Source organism: Nematolebias whitei, chromosome 16 (assembly GCF_014905685.2).
Source record: "Nematolebias whitei isolate Nwh7 chromosome 16, NemWhi1, whole genome shotgun sequence".
Taxonomy (NCBI): domain Eukaryota; kingdom Metazoa; phylum Chordata; class Actinopteri; order Cyprinodontiformes; family Rivulidae; genus Nematolebias; species Nematolebias whitei.
In genome coordinates, this window is record NC_056513.1 from 13,787,580 (window position 1) to 13,800,671 (window position 13,092).

The 13,092-nt window shown below is 41.4% G+C and overlaps 1 protein-coding gene across 1 annotated transcript in view; it reads left to right on the forward strand.

Moving 5' to 3' along the window:
* xylt1 (xylosyltransferase I) overlaps nucleotides 1-13,092 on the forward strand; it is a 132,436-nt gene that overhangs the window by 77,660 nt on the left and 41,684 nt on the right. The window contains exons 3-4 of the mRNA XM_037689698.1: nucleotides 8,526-8,698; nucleotides 8,833-9,035. Of these exons, the coding sequence (XP_037545626.1) occupies nucleotides 8,526-8,698; nucleotides 8,833-9,035 (376 nt within the window). The remainder of the gene's footprint in view (nucleotides 1-8,525; nucleotides 8,699-8,832; nucleotides 9,036-13,092) is intronic.

The following is a 13,092-nucleotide window of genomic DNA, read 5'->3' on the forward strand; positions in this document are numbered from 1 at the left end:
ATATATATATATATATACACACACATATATATATACACACACACATATATATATACACACACACATATATATATATATATACACACACACATATATATATATACACACACACTAATATATATATATATACACACACACTAATATATATATACACACACACACATATATATATATATACACACACACACATATATATATATACACACACACATATATATATATACACACACTATATATATATATATACACACACACTATATATATATATATGTGTGTGTGTGTGTGTGTGTGTGTGTATAATTATCCACCCCATCAAGCTAAGTACAAAGACAGTCAGGCTTTAGGAGATGGGGAAAAAGTTTCCTGTTCTTGTAACTGCAATTCCTCATCAAAGACAAGAAACATATTTTTTATTTTTTGTAATTTGTGAAGTAATTTGTTGAAGAAAATTGGGATGCTGCTCATATTCTCTTCAAATTGGTTTTCCATTTGTTTTATCAAGCTGGCCGCAGAACACAGGTTCTCTTGTCTTTGTCAAATGCACAAACACACACACACACATACACACACACACACTAAAACTATTTTTTTCACCCCTTACTACAAATTCATGGACATCTGCAGGCTGGTTGTGAATTCAGAACAGAATGTGTTGCGTCTGCAGCCATCACTGAGCAGCACGCATCACCAGGCATGTTTAAGCGAACATTGTGTACACACATACACACGGGAGCGGACTAAATGCTGTGTGGACAGCAGGAGAGGAGGAGATGTATAATACATCCTGCCTGTTTTGCTCAGATACCTTTCCGACGCTTGCTCATGTCTACCTTGAAGCACGACGACTGCAACTTTTGTGCTTTTACTTTCCCAGCAGCGGGAGCGTCGTTCCTCTCTGATCTCGCCGCAGCTCGAGTCCCACTCGAAGTGACAGTTTGATCAAAAGAGACAAAGAAATTGAAAAGGGCTCTCCCCTGGTGGCTCAGCTGTAACAGCACAACAACTAAATTAAACCACTTTTCTTTCTCTCCGCCTGCCTGCTGCCTGCCAACATGTTGTCTCACCCCCCTTCCTCCTGGAATCCCCCATCCCAAATCAAGTTCTAACCTTGTTAGATGAAAATTGTCCAATTTGCTCTGATTGGTATTTTGTCCTTGAGGTTTTGGCTACATTAGTTGAATCAGTTCTAGTATTGGCCTCATTGAATTTGGGAGGAACACGTCCACTCTGTTTGCGACCATATGCTAGTTTTTCTAATGACGACGTGACCGGACCGTATTGTTCTGGCAGCGAAATCCACCAACAGCTGCTGCCTTATGAAAATACTGTGTTCACCTAATGATCTTCTAGTGAAAAGATTGCCATTTAAACCAAATAATTTTTTTCATCCAACATTGCAAATCATTTGTGTTTTTCAGAGACATTTCGAAGACATGATTGACTGGCAGTTCAGATCTTTAGGATTGTTTTCTCTGTCATTTTAAATGTATCTTTATTCTTTTCTGTGTTTGGTTTACCTTCATTGCCTTTGACAGAAGCCTCGTCGTATAGCCAGACAATTTGTAACCAGAAGTCACAATTTCCAAGTTTTAAGTCAGAAAAGTTAGCTGTAAAATACCTTGATCATGGAATACTGACTTGGAAAGTTGTAGGTCCTTAATCAACCACAACTGTTGACTTCAACACGGCTTCCCTGTGCATGTTAGTGTGAAACACTCTAATGGCCCTGTTGCGTTGTAAGGCCTGTCTCGGCTTAGCACATGTTCCAGCCCAGCTTCGGCAACTTTGCGTTGGACGATCTGGCGACTTCCAGCTCTATTTGTGGAACCCAGACAACTGAGGTTCTATACAGTCCAACTTGGGTCAAAGACTTCACATCATGTCTTGAACCACTTTGGCTGCGTTGCCTGGGAGGAGTCGACGGGGGAGAGGACGGCCCCCAGAAACCACCTCATCACCAGCAAACTGGTTGGTCCACTGTAGGAGTGTCCTGCTTAGTGGGGAAAACAGTTTGTTTGTGACTCCTCAGATTGATGAAGCCATTCAAAGGGCGAAATGTCTCTCAACAAATAAAATAAACTGACCAGATGATCTGACTGAACACTGTTGGATTTTTTATCTGGATTATCGAGCATGAACTTTGATGACTATGATAAATATGAATAACTTGGAAAAGTGGTCAAAATATGCCCGTTTTCATTTCAGAAGCGCACTCCAGTAGATTAAATGGTAGATGTAGGGACGTCTGCCAAGGCAGGTATGATATGGGTGGAGATGAGCAGTGAAATAATGTGCATTGCCTATTATAAAGTTTTGTAAGCCGCGCACAGAATAAGCTACAATTTTTCAAAATTTGACTGTTCAAATCATGGCCACATGGCTCACTGGTCACTTAGTTCCAAGACTGCAACAGCAAATATTTTCTCGCAGTATTGATTCAAGTTAAGTCACCGACTGGTCTCCAACAGTTCCTCGTGTGAGATACCACTGTACCGTAAATGGAACGCAGCATTTGTCCCTACTGCGGCACACAGGAGGGCAACCAAGGTTGAACCAAAAGGTTTTATTATAGAACTTCTTGAAGTAGACTTGCAGTCAGGATTTCAGTTCTCTCTATAGATTTATTAAGGTCATCATCACATTTTTAGTTTTGCTAGTATTAACTTTATGATGCCGTTCTATTGATATAAAGCCATTTACTTTAAGTCCAGAATTAACAACAGCTCACAACCCTGCATTGTTTTTATGCTTTCATTTGATTGAAGAAGCTCTGACCAAGCCTGGTTATTATCATCCCTGCCACTGTGACGGGTTTGATAGCACTTATTGATCACTGAGGTCTCCCTATGAAACAGCATGCACTCACTGAAAGCTGTTCAACCTCCTCAGATGTCTAGATACAGTTGGAAACAAGGCAAATTTAAGATTTTCTACAATCTATAGTCACCAAATCCCTCCTTCAGCAGGAGCTGCACTGATCTGCCGTCACGCAGCTGTCACTCTGGATTTAATGCTGCTAACTAATCAGGTTGCACGTTAGGAAAATGAAACTTTGACATTTTATTTGATCCAACAGCGCAGACGCACTCAGATTTATCTAATTTCAAATGTCTTCAATAAAGGGTGCTTTATGCAAATAAATATATTTTATTGCTTATTCCTGCCTTTTTTTTTTTTTTGTATTTTGAATCAATTTGAGTAAGACAAAAACTGATTTGGACTGGCAATCTTTAAATAAATAAAATTTTACAATTGATGATTATCATTTAGCTGAGGCTAAGCAACATCTCCAGATGAATGCCATTGATGTTTTTTGCACTGCCTGTGACGATGCAATAAAAAGAGCAAGTTTAAAGAAAGAGAAATAAAATTTTTTTTTTTTTTTGGTCTTCTTATAAACCAAATCTGTCACTGATTTTTATCTGCAAATCTCACTTTGCAGTTGACATTAAGCAGCAGATACAGAGACTTTCTTTTAATGCAATTTGATACGAGCCAATCGGGATTTAGCTCAGCTCTTCCTCTAACCTTTTATTTGATCAGTTAAGATGGAGGGTGTGCAAGAGCTAAAAGTTACGCAAGATCATGGAGGGAGAGCGAGCGGTGATAGAAGATGAAGGAAAGGCAGTTTAAAAGATTGATGGCGAGGCTGGAGATGATGGAGAGTGATGAGTTTAGGGGGAAGTCTCCTGTTTGTTTTACTTTGTGATGATGCCTCTTCTTTCCTCAGGTTCCTTTTCAAAGAAGAAAAAAAAAACACTACACATAAAGCTCTTCTGAAGGTGAACAGTTTGACCAAATTGACAGTAAAATTTAAGCTCACACACGTGCACAGAAGTCCTCATTAGTTCAGCTGGCTAGCATCGCGCACACTCCTCAAGTGCTTTGAGAAGCGACTGGCCAATTATCCATCTGCAAAGCAAACCAGTGATTCTTCTTAGCTGGCCACCAATTACTGCTCAATCTGTTACGGCCCACAGAGGATTTCCCTTGGAGCTGTGCTTGGAACACACACACACACACACACATATGCATGAAGCAGCAAGAACTAAGTGTGAGTGAATGACAGGAGGCACGGCCAGTTGTAGCCAGTGGAGCATGTCATTAACTTCATCCTTGTGGTCAGCTTTTAAACAAAACCATGATGGACACCTGCCCTTAAATTTCATACAAAATGATCAGTTGAGCAAGAGGAACCAGGGCGTCTGAGACTGGCCTGTAAGTAGGACATATGCTGGACACTTGGCCTTAAATTTATTGTAATTACAAGACCACAAAGTCAGAAGAGAGGATCTGCCCAAGTCTTTTTTTTTCTAACATCACCCTAAGAATTAAACATTCCACGTGGCAGTATTCAGTCAGCATCTGAAGAGTAGACACTCTAGGAAGTAGAAGTCCAAAATACAGTAGTCCCTCGTTTATTGTGGGGGGTCCGTACCCTGAAGCCCAGCGATAAGTGAAAAACTGCAAAGTAGGCATAGTTGTACAAGTAGTAGTTTATTTTAGTATTTATTTATATTAAGGCGTTTTAAACACGTCCCACACTCGTGCAATATTGTAAACAATATTTCTAAACTCTAAACGCTCTAAAGGAGCGCAGAATGTCATGATTTCAACTCTCTGCCTTGGCTGCACTCTCGGCCACGCCCACTTCTCCGCTCTGCACGGAGGTCAGCTGATCAGCTGCAGGAGGAAGCTTCTCCTACAGCTGTGGGCTGCACAGAAGTGTTAAATCATTTTAAATAATTTATTTTAAATAAAAATTCCATGCTAGTCGTACGGCTCATCCAGCCATTGTGTGTCCAATCTTACTTTGAAAAACCACGATAGAGCGAGCCCGCGAAAATAGAACCGCGAAGTAGTGAGGGACTACTGTATTTTAAAGTATGCAACAAACTTGAGACATGACCTGGAAGTAATGCACTATTTCTGTTGGTGGCAGTGCATTGTACAAAAAAAGATACCATCCATCCATCAGTTTTTACCTGCTTCTTCCTTTTTGGGCCACAGAGTTCACTGGTGCCCATGTCCAGCAATCATTGTGCAAGAGGCGGGGAACACCCTGGACAGGTTGCAAGTCCATCGCAGGGACACATAAAGACAAACAACCATTCACTCTCTCACTCATACCTAGGAACATCCTGATGCATGCTCAATAATCCAGGTAGAAAAATCTAAAAAAGTTAAATCTGGTCCTCTGAACATTCAAAAAAACAAAACAAAGCAAATCAACAAAAAAATGTAGAAACGTTTCGTCTCTCATCCGAGAGACTTCCTCAGTCTGAGGAGCTGTTTTCAGCTCAGTCTCTTAAATAGCACCGTCTCAGGGTGGATCAACCAGTTTTGCTGCTGACAACCAAAACCAGCTGATCACATGCTCAAGAAGGACCATCAGCATAACAATGGATCATTAGCACACTGATGGCTGTTTACTGTTCACAGAGGGCTGAGTGATACTAGCAATCACAGCATTGTAAGAGGGGGACAGTTGAACACGGAGGCCTCCACCCCTGTTTAATGATGGACGATTTCTTTTCACAAAGATGGCCTCCTTTACTCCTCTCTCAAACCATCGTTCCTCTCTGTCCAGGATGTGAACATCTTCATCCCTGAAAGAGTGACCGCTGGCCTGGAGATGAGTGTAGACCGCAGAGTCCTGGCCTGATGATGTTGATCTTCTAGCTCAGGAGCCAGGCAGAAGGAGAAATCCCACACAAGACAGGCTCTAGAGCAATGTGGATATCCTAACTGGGCCTTCCTGAAAGCAGAGAAGAAACCCAAACAAGACTCCAGTCAGCCAACAGGTGAAAAGGAGGAACTCAGACCCAGACCAGTGGTCATTCCGTATGTTGAGGGAGTATCAGAGAAACTGAGACGTTTATTTTCTAAACATAACGTCCCAGTGGCTTTTAAACCCCAAAATACATTACGGCAAAGACTGGTTCATCCCAAAGATCCAGTCCCCCGGCACAAACAGAGCAATGTTGTGTATGCTGTTCAGTGTCAGGAGGGCTGTGATCAGTCTTACATCGGGGAAACAAAACAGCCACTGGCCAAAAGGATGGCCCAGCACAGAAGCACTACATTTTTTTGTTGATTTGCTTTGTTTTGTTTTTTTGAATGTCCAGAGGACCAGATTTAACTTTTTTAGATACCTAGGAACAATTTAAAATTACCAATCAACCTAGCATGTATGTTTTTGGTCTGTGGGAAGAAACCAGAGTACAGTACCTGGAGAAAACCCACACATGCACAGAGAGAACATGCAAACTACCCTGATTGGGTACCCTGATACCCTGATACACACTTTTTGCCCCACTCCCCTCAGGAAGGAGGTTAAGGAGCATTAAGTGTAGAACCACTAGACTGAGGAACAGCTTCTACCCTGAGGCTGTTAGACTCATGAATCTCTAACTAGAATAATCACTGTGAAAAACCATATCATGTTGCTGCTGATCTGTTTCATGTTGCTGCTGATCTGTTTTAATGTTGATGTGTTCATGCGTGCACATCTGCTCACAGACTCATGTTCATGTTTGTGCTGATGTTCAATGTTTTATGTTATGAGTGCTTAGTGTATATTTAGTTGACGTTTTTCTTAGTTCATATCTTAGATGTTATTACTGTTTTTCTTAGACATTTTATTGTTGGATGTAACTGGGACCCCGTGTACATAATTTCGCTCCACCACATGTACCACATGAGGTGCGAATGACAATAAAGAAACTCTGACTCTGACTCTGACTCTGATTGGTCCCCCAGGCTGGATTCGATCTGGCAACCTTCTCGCTGAGAGGTAGCAGCTCTACCAACAACAACACCATGCCACCAATAAAGAAACAATTTGTAAAAAAAAAACTACATTAATAAAACGGTGGCAATCATTGGGAGTTTGGCAAAACAAATGAGACAACATAAGGTTTTCTATCAAACTTCCTTATAATACAGAGTTCACAGCTGGGCGTCAGTAGACTTTAGTTATATTTTAGCTCTGAACTGAAAGTGAAGAGTCTTTTTTGATGCCCATCTTCTTCTGCCAGTCTGGGTTCAAGAATTTGTACGATCCGATCTAAAGGTTTTACGTAGTTACGGATTGAGACCTAATTTTCAGTCTACCATTCATTAACTTGGCAGTCAGGGAGTGACAGACACAGATATGGGGTTACCATAGTGACCACGTGGGGTCACTGGCAGCAGCTTGAACATTGCTTTTGTTCTTGGTTCTCTAAACTTTTTACACTGCTTATTCACCAAAATTAATGCATTTTTAGTGTAGTCATTAGTTATTTTTGGTATTTTGGACAGTAGCTGCAGTGGCACATGTGGAAACTAACCAGCTTCATACATTCTGTACATATAATCAATCTTATTTCCACAGCCCCAAATCATAGAACACAGCTCGCTTTACATAGTAAGGAATGTTTTTTTTTTTAGTTTACAGTTTTGATGGTTAAGGGTGGTACAAAACCACATCATAGAGCAACAATGGCTCCCTAGAGATCGGTGGAATTGTTTTATTTTACAGTGGCCTGACGGGCCACGAGCGGAGCGTATGTGCCTTCCTTCATACCGCTGTCATTTTTGCAAGGCATCTTCTGGGAGTTTTGTCTGAGAGAAATGACGGCGCATTGTCAAATAACGCTCCACCCTGAGGCTCCCAACGGAATGGCTTATAGGATTCCTGTCTGTGGGAGGAAAGTAGTTACATTCAATCCGATGTGGCTAAAATAGTTTTAATTCACACATCATAAATGGTTGAGTGACTCACTGCTTTACGTTCCAATGTTTTGTCTTTTGTTTCGTTCTTTAGTTTTAATAACACTGACAAATTGGGCCTTACGGGAACGTCTAATCTAGATGAGGTTATTTTATGTTAGCGATGCACCTTCTCAGAAAGATTCACCAAAACACATCACTGCACTGTGTTCCTAAAGTATTTTTAAGCTGGCATTGTTGGTTAAGTTACAAAAACACCTACCTCTAGTTGAGATGGTGTTGCTTCGGCTGCTTCCTTCTGCAGGGGTCGCCACAGCAAGCAAACTTGCAAGAAAGTTTTGGCAGTTGTTATATGATGCGCTTCCTGACGCGAACAGGGCTTGAACCTGCAGCCTTAGGATCATGAGATCATTGACCACCAAGCCCCTACCCAGAAAATCCATTTGTGATAATACTGAATATTGTGGAGATAATTCTAGTTCCAAGAAAAACACGTCTTGGTCAGAACACTTCAGAAAAATAATAATAAATCTCACTAGTTTTAATTTTCCTAAGCAAATAAAAGGTTAACCAACTAAGAATAGTCATTAATGACAAAACGAACATTTATTTATAACAATAAGTTTATTCATTAGTAATATTGGCACTGATTGTGTTGCTTTTATCCTATGTTGTTGCTATCGTTGCTACAAATTACACAAAAATATTTATAATAAATGTGCACAACTCCTGAGTGGTAGTATTGAAAAATGAAATATGTACATTAGTGGTACATAAATGTGTAAACTGCTGTCTTTAAACCTGTGCAGGTAAAGCGAACGTGAACATCCAGTGGGATGAAGACTCTGCTGAGAGCGTTTCATCGAAACCGGTGAGGATAGCGTTCGTCCTTGTGATCCACGGACGAGCCTCTCGCCAGTTCCAACGCCTCTTCAAAGCCATCTACCACATCTCGCACTACTACTACATACACGTTGACCAGGTGAGTGTAAAAGCATGATCTGCGTCTTGATACATGAGACGAGCCAAGACGTTTTCTTAATGTAAATGCCTCTTTTTATTATCACAACTTGACAAATCTGATCTCTTCATATCATCGTTGGATCTTTCTTTCAGCGCTCTAACTACCTGCACAGGCAGGCACAGGTCTTGGCGTCCCATTATCCCAATGTGAGGGTGACACCATGGCGCATGGCCACCATCTGGGGAGGGGCCAGTTTGCTGACCATGTATCTGCGCAGCATGGCTGACCTGCTGGCCATGAGGGACTGGAACTGGGACTTCTTCATCAATCTCAGCGCTGCCGACTACCCAATCAGGTTACAAAGCTTGACCTTGTGTCTCGATAAAGGGTTAGAAGGGTAGAGGAGTCTTTAAAAAGAGGACGGTTATGTGACTTCTTTAAGAAGCATTCGGTCAAGATCTGAAATCTTTACTTAGAACATGGTTTTCCTTACAAGAGTGCTGCCGCTACAATACTGTCCTGCTCTCAGCCGATACAGAAGAAATTCAATACACACCGGTCTGAGCTCCTGTGGTTAACTGTGAGCTTTAAATACAGTCAAACCAAACAGATCAATGAAGTAAAACCTCTGCTTTCTCAAACACTATTCATTCATACCCTTTCTTCCCGGTGCCTGCTTCCTTGTGTGCACAACATTGAATAGGTTACATGTTGAACTGATTGCCATTTAATTGCCCAAGGTCAATGCCTATTGACTTTCCAGGCCTGTTGTGAACCGTATGGTCCAGAAGCCATCTCTGCACTCAAAATCATCCCACTTAAGAGGCTGTAAAATGTAATTAAAAGCTGCAAAGTCCACATGAACAAGACGCAAAGTCATGGAAATGGCCTATTGGAGGAGAAACCGGTATGAGTTTATGGTCCTTCTGGGAGTAGAGGGTCTGCTGGGTTTTTGATGTAGCTCTGCAGCAGCCAATTAAAATCCTCCTATTAAGGGGAGAGTTATCTCTTCTGCACAGCCAGATGTCCACCAGTTGAATTTAGGCAAGCTGTAATGGCCACTGGGTGAAAAAGATCTGATGTCTCCACAGCTGGAGCTAAGATGCTGGAGCAAATGTGGATTTGGTTGATGAATGGGTTCGATCGATAGTCATTTTTAACACATTAATGAATGATACATAGTCGCACGTTTGTTTTTGCATCACTGCTGTGTATACGCCTGAGTCCGTGTCTTGCAGACGTGATTGCTCAGTGTGTCCCAGCACCTGTTTATGTAATCTTGTGCATATTTATCCTGTCAAATGCCTGTTAGGCTGTCTTTGTGTCTGATTAAAGGTATCTGCGGGTGTGTGTGGACCGAGACGCTGTTTTCTTTCCATCTTTTGCCTCCTCATTTGCATGGGGGTGATGTTGTTAAAAAAAGGGCTGACAGTGGAGGTTTAAAGCCCCGTCTGTTGGGAAACGAAACGATTGATGGAGCAAAAGAGGGAGCCGAGAGGCTGAAATGACAGGGAGAGCCGGAGAAGAACGAATAAGCAGTTAGAGAAGGGAAATGAGAGGGAACTGCGTGTTTTGGATCTGTGCAATATAAAAATATGGAAATTGCACTCTTGTATCTTTGCTTAGCAAGTGCATTTCCCACCACAGCCTGGATTTAACGGAGTCTGTGAAGTGTGAGTTTAAAGAGTTGAACTTGCAAATCTGGTCCTTTTTTCTTTAAAGTCTAGGTTCAGGTCCCTGCAAAAGCCAGCCCCAATGTTGCTAAAGAGACCAGGAGTAAAAAACAATAACCCTTTCAGCCTTTTCTTAGCTGACAGTTCTTTATCATATATTAGGAATGAGATCTGGCAAAAACAGGTGCTTTTAAGTAAACACATCAACACTGCTTTATTAACATGCACTTACTAACAGAGAAACATATTGGATTAAACAGATGCCTCCTGCCTGGCTGCAGACTTCCACACAACCAGTTGTGTTAAATTTATTAAAAGACTCGTTGACATGTCAGATGGTGCAGTTCAGATCAAACTAGTAACTGTTTAACTAAAAGAAAACCAGTCAATATCCTATCTTACCTAATAATTAGGCCTGTCGCGATAAACAATAAATCAATTAATCACATGATAAATGAAAATTATCAACCTCATTTTCATTTATCGGCTTTATGATTTCTTCGTGTCTCTCTCTTTCTACTGAAGACACTGGAAGACAAAAAGCTCAACTCCGGTGCTCTTCACTGATCCCTCCCTTTCTCTTTAAAATCCGTTTTAACCGTCCAAAATTGTGTTTTTGGATCTTTAATAGCTGCCAAGCTGAGAAGCTAAGCTACAAGATAAGCTAACAGGCTGATCTCAGGGAAAAAAAACCTCAGTCTTGTCGAAGCTCCAAAACTCATGGTTGAAACCCGTGCCTTCATGTAAAAAGTAGTTTTTCTCTGCAAAAAGAAGCTGAGAACTTTACTGTTTTTTATTTATTTATTAAAAGCTTTGTGTGACAAATGCTATGCTAAAGAGCTCAAACCACACCGAGCGTCCACTATTTTGAGAACTGAAAAACGGGAACAAGAGACAGCCCATGTCACGTCAAGGGGCCTCCCTCCCAGTTTTCTTAAAGAGACACGCTGCTTGCTCCCTCACTATCCATCATTCGGTTTCAAACAGTCTTATACTGCCATCCGGTGGTCAAAAAATGGTACTACACACAAAAATTAACCAACATGTCTTCTTAAATTTGACCATTACTAATTATTGTCAAATTTCAAACAATATTATCGTTTATCGCAATCATTTCTGAGACAATTAATCGCCCAGCAAAATTTGTTATCGTGACAGGCTTATTAATAACCTCACCGTGTTAAACTAAAATGGTCTAAAATGCATTCCTATTCCCTAAAGATGCTCTAATTTGGGGGCACAGAGAAGCCTTCATTGTAAATGTACTGTGTTGTTGCAGACAGGAATGTGGGGGGGCTCCAGTGTTCTGTACTGCCTGATTATTTCTGTTGTTATCAGTGGAATTGGAGACAAGCATTATTTCCCCTCTAGTTCCCTGATAATGTCTGTCCTGCCGCATGGATGGCTCTCAATGGCGGTCCCAGAGCCCCTCGCACCAACAGAGGGGCTGGGTGTCCACAAAGAGATATACCATGTGTGTTTTTATCGGTCTCTGTGAGCCTTAGTCTGAAGAGGCCAGATGATGAGTTACAGGCTTTCTGTGTCAGGGAGCTTACCCCTCTTTTCCAGCTTTTTTTAACCTTTGCCGTCTCCTTTTAGCTCTTTTTAAAATCCCTTTCAATGACTTGTTGGTGAAGTTTCAGTTTTGATTATCTCATCTTCTTGACGTATCATCACTGGTTATTTGTGTTTAAAAGTACTGAAGAGGTGTTTGTGGAAAGGTTATGAGCAATGAATATTTTATGTGTGGTGTGAATGCAAGGCTGAAACAAAAAAAAAAATTTTTTTAACTTTTGCGTATTCACAACAACTGGTCCAGTGTGGACAGCCCCTGAAGCTGTTTTTCCATTGTCCAGTCGCACGATGACTCAGTTCCATTCTACTCAGGTCTACAGGGTCTAGGTGGTTTTTAATATAAACTGAGTGCCTTATTGATGTGGGCTCGATTGTCATAGCATGGCCACCCAAAATGTCTATGATGCTATTTTCTATCCAAGGCAAACACAACACAGAAACGTGAAATAAATAAGTGAAAGAACGTCACAAAACACTGACCACCTACAGTTACAGGCTACAGTTTGAAAAAATCCCCCCACCAGTCGTAGCCTGTAAATCTAGTCCAATTGTTCTAGTTTGGTCTGAATTCTCTTTCAGCCAACAAGCATGGAAACGTCTGCACCTCCTCACAGAAAGGAGGTGCTCGTGATTGACGTCACTGGTCAATAAATGAATTGCAGTCTGCCCAATCTTCAGCTTGCTTTGGCTGACTTGTAACCATGGCCGAATAGGTCCTAAAAACTGATCAGGAAGCTGGTGAGATCACCCAAAAGGAAAGACTCTGAAATCACACCAAGTCGACCCAAATAGGCCCCAGTCGAGCCCATGGGAAAATGGGTTGCTTTCGCCTTAAAACTATATAAATCTCCAACAAAGTTCAGTCAGGTCATCTGGACGGTTTCTTTAAGATCTTTTGTCTTTCATCCAAAGGACTTCATCAGTCCGAAGAGCCACAACAAACTGAGTCCCACAAGCAACACACCCACATGGTGGACCGTCAAGCTTGCTAGTGATAAGATGGTTCCTGGGGCCTGCCCTCTCCCTCGTCTGCTCCTCTGAGGCAGCCATAGCCAAAGTGGTTCAAAACATCAAAATTGGAACAAACAGAAATCTCAAACATTTTGTAGATGTTTTTGAAAACCATAATTTATTTACAGTAGTTCCTCATCTCGTTTATCACGG